We start from the raw sequence: 10,149 nt of genomic DNA, 5'->3' as shown, positions 1-10,149 counted from the left end.
AAAAAAGGGGGCCCAAATGCTGAAGAGAAGTGCAGCTCAAATGCTACATCTGTGCGAACCGCCGAGGGCAGAAGCAACCGAGCGGGCTGAGGGTGAAGGAATCTGGGATGAATGGTGATGTTGTTTTACGATGATGGCGATCTGTTGTCCGTGGTGGTGCGCGAGTTTCTTTTGATCTGCTGGGAGCAACACTTGTTTTTAGTTTGGTATTTTGTGCTCTTTTTGGTGAGCCTGGTCTCATGATAGATGTGGTGGTAATGATACTTATATCTCCTGTAGTGTGGTTTTGGGTGATATCAGGTTTTTGCCCCGCAATTCATGTTCCCGATGACAGGCATGAATGGCGGGTTTCCTGATATTGCTCTGAACTCGCTTTTTTTCCTTTCCCTCTCTTTTTCTGGCCCTAAGACATTGTATTTCCGTTATGAAAGTAATGGAAAGGGGAGAAAGCCCGGTTCTAAAAGGGCCGAGCTATATTCAGCCCTACAGGGGCCATGCCCTCCCAGCCTTGGTAAAAAGCATAATAAAATTTTCTTAGGAACTATTTAGATCGGGAAATACATATATTTACGCAATTTCCGCCCGCCCTCCCTAAAAATATAAATTTTAGGAGGGCTTCGATGAACCCTTTCTTTAATGCAAATTGATTACTGAATTATTGGTGTCACCTAGTGTAATAAATAGACAAACAAAAAGTTACTCCCTCCATTTCAGTTTATAAGTCCGACACGTGTATCTAGGTCGTTAATTTGACCAACTTAATAAGAGGCATATATTACAAAAAATATATCATTGAAAAGTTTAGATGTTCTATTTTTTAATGATATAATTTTTATGTTAAACAATATATTTTATATAAGTTAAATTGACGATCTAGATACACATGCACGCCTTATAAACTGTGACGGAGGGAGTAGGATGGATGGACAAAAAAGTCAAAGAAACACACCATGATTTATTAATACGCATATGTATATATAGTTATATATAGATACATAGATATGAGTTAGAAGCCGACACCGTCCATCAATCTTATCAAGAAGGCATCCCACCTTGTAAAAACAAATGATCAGTTTCTTGAGTGTTGACCCGGTAGACAGAGTCATCATCGGAAATTATGAGTGGGGTTTATAGAATCCAAGTGGTGGCGCCAAGCCAAGAGATTATAAAAGTGCAACATGCCTCATTCACATTGATTCCACTTATATCTGTATTAGTTTTGAAATACTATTGTTCCACTAGTCGCTAACTGCTAATCTGCACAATATAGTTAGTCTAGCTGTCCAAAGCATTAGAAGGTTCCGGCCTAGTGCATTGGTTCGTCCAAATTCAAACTAATATTATTTGAGGGCGTTGCAGCTTCCTACCATCAGGGGCGGAGCTATGTTTCAGCTCTGCAGGGGGCATTCCCTTTAGGCCTCGGTGGAAAACATGAAAAAGTTTTTTTAGGACTAGCTAGGTCGGGAAAAAATATAAATAGATGATGTCTCCACAATCCCTCAAAACATCTATAGTTTATGTTGGGCTTCCACAAAGACCCTGTGTAGTTCCGCCAATACTTGTCATATATGTTTCACTTTAGGAAGATATATGTAACTTGTAATGAACAAAATGTTGACTCAAAAAAGAACATAGTAAAACAACTTTAATGATCATGTCAATTTTGTATGTCTTCATCGAAAAGATAAAGAAGCACACACGAAGATATAAAAAGGAGCAATAGTAGTATGGGCGAGGCAAAATTCACGATTGACCATGTAGCAACATGCACATAACCTATTTGGTCGCCTTCTTTTGGATTGTCAAAAAAAAATTGTGATCGAATTTTGCTGTTTGGATCCATCATCAATGCATCAAGACCACGACTGTGCCACCACCATTAAAGCACCCCAGTTATCTTGATCCCTTCTCGGCCTTTGACGACATCATCCTCAACCATCAACCCGTCCTAGCCCAATCGGTTATCTTCCGCCTCCCTCTGTCGGAGTTGTCACATCACAACTTCGCCGCCTGTCCAGTCCAAACCGTCTCCACTGGCGGTAAACCACCATCCGACCCTCCCCGAATCTCCATACGATGACACACACAATTCACTTATGGGAGAAATCATGATAGCACCCATTAAATGATCCGCTCGTATGTTTTGATTAGTACATTTCGCTAGCTCGACCTATTGATGTAGTCAACCACGAGGGAAGGTTTCAATAATATTTTATCCAATGTCTCGAACTGAGTGTGTGCAGCCACACAGTCGATCATGAATTAACCCCGCCTTAGAAAAATAACTAGGAAGTAAAAAAAATCACCACTATTACATTGTAATCCCTCCGGTCCTTTTTACTCCAAGTATTAGATTTTGGTCAAATCAAACTTTGCAAAGAGAGACGGAATTTTTTCCAAAAACCTACAGAGCAGTCAGCAAAAGGAACACTCAAGTGAAAAGTGCCGAGCTCGAGTGAACAGTAAATTCAAATTAATATTTTAAAAATCTGAATGTTTTTTACAGCAAACTTTGACAAATGTTCTAAAAGCTTGCAAAATTTCAGCATGGAATCACCTTTGTTTCGTGAAAAAAAACAAAATCAGTTCTTCAAAATGCTTTCGAAAGTAGCATTTTTATAGTTTCAATTTTTTTACCACGACTTCCGAAAAATATGATTTTGAAATTTATGACATCTTGAAATATTTATCAATAAGAAATTTAAATTTCTAAATTATTTTTATATATTTTTAAAATTCATTAGTCATCCGAGCTGAGTTGAGATCGATTGCGAAAACATCGCGTACCACTCAAGCTACGATCACACGGAACTACGCGGAAAGCGGGCCATACGCGTCAGCGGCTCAGGCCAACGAGTCGCCTAACGGCGTGAGGGGGTGCCTAACGGCCACCAACCCCAACGCCCGACGCGAGGTAGACGGGGCCAAACGGAGCCATCCACTCTTTCTCGAACCCTCCGCGCCCGTCGGATACTTCGTGGGGATCGCGTGGCCGAGACGAGCACGAGACGTACGCGTCCAACGGACGGAGCCGTCACGGCACCGGATTCCTTCTCCACCCGGGCCCGTCACCAGCCGGCATAAATACCGACCCCCTCCCTTCCCTCAAATCCTCACCACCGCTCCCCGGAACAAGCAAATCCCCACCCAATTTCGTCTCCGATCGACTCGCGAGATCGTCGAATCCTCCTCCCCGCCGCCTCAAGGTACGGTGCTTGCTTCCCCTCTCTCCCTGTCGTCTAGATCTGCGTTGATTAGATTGTTGGAGGTGTGGTTCTGTGGAATTTGGTCGGCTTCTGCTCCGATCCGATGTTGCGGGAACGGTTATTGTTGTCCGATCTGTTCGCGCATGTTAGGTCGGTGAAGCTCTGGCGAATTATTTAGTGATGACTTTCCGTGTACAACTGTTGATTGACGGGGCAGATCTGTTCGTGTTCTCGGTTCAATTAATTCCTTAAGCCGGCAGCTAGCTCTGTGAAGCGTTGCCGAATTTTTAGAGATTTTCGCGTGTAGATTGAAGGGGTCAACTCATTAAGCCGTATGCATGATCTGTCTACTGGTTCGTCCGCTCCTTTGCGCTAGATTCACCCAACTCTTTATGATAGAATTCAGTAGTAGCCTTGTCGTAATTCTTTTTCTCAGGACTCGTATACTGCCTGCATGATGTGTCGCTCGTGCTCATATTCTTGTTGTAGCGAAATCGTGCTAATAGTCCTAGGATTGTAGGTTGGTTTTCCTCTGCTGAAGATAGGTTTCTTTCCTTGGATGATAAGCATGCCGGCCAGTTATGTCGAATCCTTGAGATAAATGGTCTTCAGATTGTTTTTTTGGGTGCACCTGCATGCTCCTACCGTCTGTTAGTTTATCTTAGATGAAGAAAATATGCTGCTGTTGTTTGTTTATTCTCTTAACATCTGTAGATTGATTTCTCTTGAAAAAACTTTGATCATAAGCATGTCTGTCAGCGTTGTGGAATCACAATCTTTAGTTTCTTTGTGGTCATGAGCATGCACCGTCTGTTATTTTCTCTTGAATGAAAGAAATACGTCACTGCCTGTTGATGTATAGAAGTTCACCATAAATAGCTTTTGATGTGTAGAAGTTTACCATAAATATTACTAGTTTGCTTTGACTGCTTATTGATAGAATTCAGTAGTAGCCTTGTCGTAATTCTTTTTCTCAGGACGGTTATACTGCCTGCCTGATCTGTCGCTCGTGCTCATATTCTTGTTGTAGCGAAATCGTCCTAATAGGCCTAGGATTGTACGTTGATATTCCTCTGCAAAAGATAGGCTTCTTTCCTTGGATGATAAGCATGTCGGCCAGCTATGTCGAATCCTTGAGATAAATGGTCTTCATATATTTTCTCTCTCTTAATGTCTGTAGATTGATTTCTCTTGAAAAAGCTTTGATCATAAGTATGTCTGTCAGCGTCGTGGAATCACAATTTTAGTTTCTTTCTGGTCATGAGCATGCACCGTCTGTTATTTTCTCTTGAATGAAAGAAATACGCCACTGCCTGTTGATGTATAGAAGTTTACCATAAATAGCTTTTGATGTATAGAAGTTTACCGTAAATATTGCTACTAGTTTGCTTTGACTGCTTATTGAAGAATACCATTCTGTTTATCTGTGAATTAGTACTTCCAATAAATATTAGTTTGCTTTGACTGCTTATTGAAGAATACCATTCTGTTTATCTGTGAATTAGTACTTCCAATAAATATTAGATTGCTTTGGCTGCTTCTTGAAGCTTACCATTCTGTTTGCGATTCTTCTCTGCAGATGCAGATCTTCGTGAAGACCCTCACTGGCAAGACCATCACCCTTGAGGTTGAGAGCTCTGACACCATCGACAACGTCAAGGCCAAGATCCAGGACAAGGAGGGCATCCCCCCGGACCAGCAGCGCCTCATCTTTGCCGGCAAACAGCTGGAGGATGGCCGCACCCTCGCGGACTACAACATCCAGAAGGAGTCCACCCTCCACCTTGTGCTCCGCCTGCGTGGTGGTATGCAGATCTTTGTGAAGACCCTCACCGGCAAGACCATCACCCTTGAGGTTGAGAGCTCTGACACCATCGACAACGTCAAGGCCAAGATCCAGGACAAGGAGGGCATCCCCCCGGACCAGCAACGCCTCATCTTTGCCGGCAAGCAGCTGGAGGATGGCCGCACCCTTGCGGACTACAACATCCAGAAGGAGTCCACCCTCCACCTTGTGCTCCGCCTGCGTGGTGGTATGCAGATCTTTGTGAAGACCCTCACCGGCAAGACCATCACCCTTGAGGTTGAGAGCTCTGACACCATCGACAATGTCAAGGCCAAGATCCAGGACAAGGAGGGCATTCCTCCGGATCAGCAGCGCCTGATCTTTGCCGGCAAGCAGCTGGAGGATGGCCGCACCCTCGCGGACTACAACATCCAGAAGGAGTCCACCCTCCACCTTGTCCTCCGTCTGCGTGGTGGCATGCAGATCTTCGTGAAGACCCTCACTGGCAAGACCATCACCCTTGAGGTTGAGAGCTCTGACACCATTGACAACGTCAAGGCCAAGATCCAGGACAAGGAGGGCATCCCCCCGGACCAGCAGCGCCTGATCTTTGCAGGCAAGCAGCTGGAGGATGGCCGCACACTTGCTGACTACAACATCCAGAAGGAGTCCACCCTCCACCTTGTCCTCCGTCTGCGTGGTGGTATGCAGATCTTCGTGAAGACCCTCACCGGCAAGACCATCACCCTTGAGGTTGAGAGCTCTGACACCATTGACAACGTCAAGGCCAAGATCCAGGACAAGGAGGGCATCCCCCCGGACCAGCAGCGCCTGATCTTTGCTGGCAAGCAGCTGGAGGATGGCCGCACCCTGGCTGACTACAACATCCAGAAGGAGTCCACCCTCCACCTTGTCCTCCGTCTTAGGGGTGGCATGCAGATCTTTGTGAAGACCCTCACCGGCAAGACTATCACTCTTGAGGTGGAGTCGTCAGACACCATTGACAATGTCAAGGCCAAGATCCAGGACAAGGAGGGCATCCCCCCGGACCAGCAGCGCCTGATCTTCGCCGGCAAGCAGCTGGAGGATGGCCGCACCCTCGCGGACTACAACATTCAGAAGGAGTCCACCCTTCACCTGGTGCTCCGCCTCCGTGGTGGTCAGTAAACATCCTGGTTCGTCCTGCGGGTGGTGCCCTGTTTCGATAATTTGAACTGTTATCTTGTTCGCGTCAGTCCTATCGTGTTTGTTTGATGAACTATCGAGTCACCTATGGGTTTTAAACAGTTGCTGGTACAGCAGTATTATTGAGTAATGAATAAGTGAACTTCGGGTAAATTTGCTTTTGCTTGCGCTCATTTACTGTTGATTTTATAACTTGTGCTTGAATTGCTTGCTTGCAGTCTAGATCTTGCAATGATCTTACTAATATTTCCTTTTGCGATTTTCTTTCTGGACTATGATCCTAATTTCCGGGTTCTCAATGTTCCTGTGAAATAGTTTCTGTAATGTTCAGATTTGGGTGGTGCATGTATTGTCTTTTGTGGATCCTGCTGCTGATTGTTTCTTGAAAATCCTTCTGGAGCCGAATAAATGCAAGTTGTTTTAGGATGCGACCGGTTTGGCTTAAAATTCTCTCCCAATTTTTGCAGTCGTGCATAAGAGGACTCGCTGCATGGGATGTATCTCGTTGATGTAGTGGTGCTAACTCGCTTACTGTCATTCGACATTGCACTTGTGGCAGCAGCCATCTGTTCTTCACACGAGCATTCTTCATCAATTTTTCCCCTGAGCAGGCTGGATGCAGCTTCACAAATGATACATCCAAATGAATTGAATTTTCCACAGAATACAAAATGAAACATTTATAATTAATTGGATTCTTCTCAATTTTTTCTTAACACTTCAAATAAAATTGTTTAAAATTTGGGAAATGATTACTGGCGGATCGCTCCTACGCGTCAATCGCCTTCATCGTTTACCACGTGTCCATTTTTTCTTAGAAATATCTTTATCTTATCCAGAAACAGGGCCACGGTTCGCACGGACATCGATTATGAAAAGGATACAAATTTCTGCAACAAAATCTTAGTTGCAGAATCATTCTGCGGCAAGACCTTTGTTGTAAAATGTTTCTGTAAATTTTCTCACTTTTATAAAGTTTCTGTAACGAAGACTTCTATTACAGAAATTTCTTTGACAAGATTGTTGTTGCAAGAAAAAATTATAGCAAGACCTTTATTGCAATAAAAAAAATCTGCAACTTGATCTATGTCGTAAAAAAATCTGCAACATGACCCATGTTTCCTCAACACAACCTATGTTGCAGTAGTACATGATGACGTTCGGTCACTCGATTCATGAGATTCGACGACTTAGGAGGTGGCGGATCTTTTTAAAGAATCCGTCGGCTGACGCGTAGCAGCTCCCTTAAAATTTGGATCAGTTTGGTACGCCGGATCTATATGAAATGACTGATAGAGAAGGTTAAGTTACAATGAGACTTGGTTTCATCAAGTCACTGCCAGATTTAGGAACTCTAAACAGAACTCAACAGAACCCATGATTTATGAATTATTTATGGTCATGTGACAGATTTCATGTTTTCAAGATATGAACATGCAGACCATATGACCTTCAAAATATATTTAAGTACCACAATTTTGTGTGACAAAACATGTATATTATGCTAGAACAATTCAGCATGAAATGGTATATCATCCTAATTTAGGAATAGCTAGAAAAATCTAGAGCAAAAATAGTACTTCTAAACATAACAAAATCTAGAGCAACTAACGTTGAAAGAGTTTTTTGCTACATAGATTGATACTGCATGAATTAGTTGGTTAATATTGGTAAAAAAATTCTTAGTAGTAATAAGCATGTAACACACAAACACTCAAAAAAAGGGAGAACAATTGGATGACAAACCATGCACTGTTCATCTTGGAATGTGAAAATGTTCATAAGATAAGTGACTAACTACAATATAAATTTACCCACAAAATAGAAAACTATAATATATATTTGTTTTCCGAAGGAGAGGAAAAAGTTGTCTCATCAATTAATCAAGAAAAAGAGAATTACTCAGTTAATTAATGAAAAACCGAACGAAAACCAAACAACATACATTTTCATTTGCAAAATATCATTTTCTCACCAACGCCATGTGTTTGAACCTCTTAAAGCTTGAAATTACGATTGTAGTAACCCGGAACCCTCGAGACAACATTCTGAAGTTCCCTTGCATATCACAATGCAGAATATCGAATCTATTCTTCCGCAAAACCTATATAGAATCTATGAGAGTGCCTAGAATTCATCTAGATGAGATATAATTTGGTCTCATTCACATGAAAAACAAAAACAGATACAACCACATCAGCACACATGCATCTTAAAGTATCACATCCAATGGTTATAAAAAGGTGAATGAGAGGTAAAAACTCAACTAGATGAGTTCTAGCAAAACCGCAAATCTATTGCTCATAGAACCTAGATTTAGTTGCCTTAACCATCCGCTGAAAGCTCCCATAAATTCTCATATCGTCTTTGATCTTGTCTTCCTAGATTTCAAACCTTTAATTTTGATAGAGGAGTCCATAATTGCCTTGTACAAATAAGACCTTTTAGAACGGAGACGCAAGATGGGTCCGGCTTTAAATTAATAAAGCCCACCAACAAGCAGCGTCCAAGTTCGGAACGGTACGGAAAACAACACACACGACCGAAGCCAAAAGTCTTAGAACATGCAACCGACCGTAGCGTGATAAGAAACTAGGAGCAGCCTAAACTGCTGGCCGGGAGGAGTCCAAAACCAGCAAAACACCATGGGGATCAATGACGAGCAGTGATCTGAATAGCGCGGATCCGCTCCATGGCCTCCTCCATCCGCTCAGTGCCCCGTCGTTTCCCCAACGACATCCAGGTGTGAAGGAACAAATGGCATTTGAAAATGATGTGGGAGTATGTGAAGGAAACTTTTGCTCGATAGTAATCTTGTTACGGGTGGTCCAAAGAGATCACAACAGCGCCCCTACGCAAGCCAAAGAATCCTATGGAAACCACCCCTATGGACACTGAGAATGGCGCGCAACTCCCTACCGGAGTGAGGGCTCCAGTTTTGCCCAAAGGCTTCCCGGACCGCACTCCAAGCAAAATGAGCGAGGTGGCAATTGAATAAAATGTGGTTAGCATCCTCATGAGCCCCACAGATCGCGTAGTTACCGTCCGAAGGTCTATTTCTAAACAAATCCCCACAGATCACATTCATTCATCAGCAAACAAATCCCCACAAAACAAAAATTCTTGCCGGTGCTTGGCACACGGTTGGAGGCATGGGGAGGGGATCTCACCAGATGACGAGTTCCTGCCGGAGGAGGGGATACGATAAGGGGAGCAAGGGTTAGGCGCCTCTATCTGGCCATAAGGAGTCGTCGTTGCCGCGCCATAACCTCGGAGTTCCCGTGTGAGCCATGGAGGCCCGCCTCCACCAGCAAGTACTTCACTCCGCCGCGCCTTATCCGCGCGCCGCCGCCGTTCTGCATCGAGCAGACGCATCATCCCCAGTCACTGTAGCTGTCGCGTTGATTTGATCCAGAAGTTGTGCTCGAGCGTCGAAACGGGGGCAGCAAGCGGGCAGAGGTACGACAGCGGAGGCGGGTGGATTGAGGTCGACAACAGTGATGGTTGAGGTCGGCCGCGACGGCGAGTGGTGTGGCAGCGGCCTGGGCACAGGCCAGGATGGACCAGGGTCGACGCGATCCGCTCGAGCATCGCAACGGGGGCAGTGAGCGGGGAGAGGTACGGACGCGGAGGCGGGTGGGTTGAGATCGGCATCGGTGGCGGTTGAGGTCGGCCACGGCGGCGAGTGGTGTGGCGGCGGCCTGGGCACAGGCCAGGGTGGCCCAGGGTCGACGGGAGGAGGCGATGTGTACGGGTATAATTTTTACAGTGAATCGATTTTTCCTTTTACGTTGCAGATAAATGATGAACCGCTGGTTGAATAACAAAAGTTATAGGATTTTTTTATAAAAATGCCGCGGTGGGTTTTCCGACGGAGGCAATAACCTCTTTATTATTAGGTATAGATATAGATATAGATATAGACTAGCAAAAGAGCCCGTGCGTTGCAACGGGAGAATGCAAGGCCTGAGA

At 44.3% G+C, this 10,149-nt stretch overlaps 1 protein-coding gene across 1 annotated transcript; it reads left to right on the top strand.

Annotated features, from left to right (window-relative positions):
* Positions 1-3,118: 3,118 nt before the first annotated feature.
* LOC123401304 (polyubiquitin) lies at positions 3,119-6,330 on the top strand. The gene is made up of 2 exons (XM_045095079.1): positions 3,119-3,206; positions 4,786-6,330. The coding sequence occupies exon 2, from the start codon at positions 4,786-4,788 to the stop codon at positions 6,157-6,159; it is 1,374 nt and encodes a 457-aa protein (XP_044951014.1). The 5' UTR covers positions 3,119-3,206; the 3' UTR covers positions 6,160-6,330.
* Positions 6,331-10,149: the final 3,819 nt, after the last annotated feature.

Source organism: Hordeum vulgare, chromosome 6H (genome assembly GCF_904849725.1).
Source record: "Hordeum vulgare subsp. vulgare chromosome 6H, MorexV3_pseudomolecules_assembly, whole genome shotgun sequence".
NCBI lineage: Eukaryota > Viridiplantae > Streptophyta > Magnoliopsida > Poales > Poaceae > Hordeum > Hordeum vulgare.
This window is presented reverse-complemented; position numbering and strand designations above follow the sequence as displayed.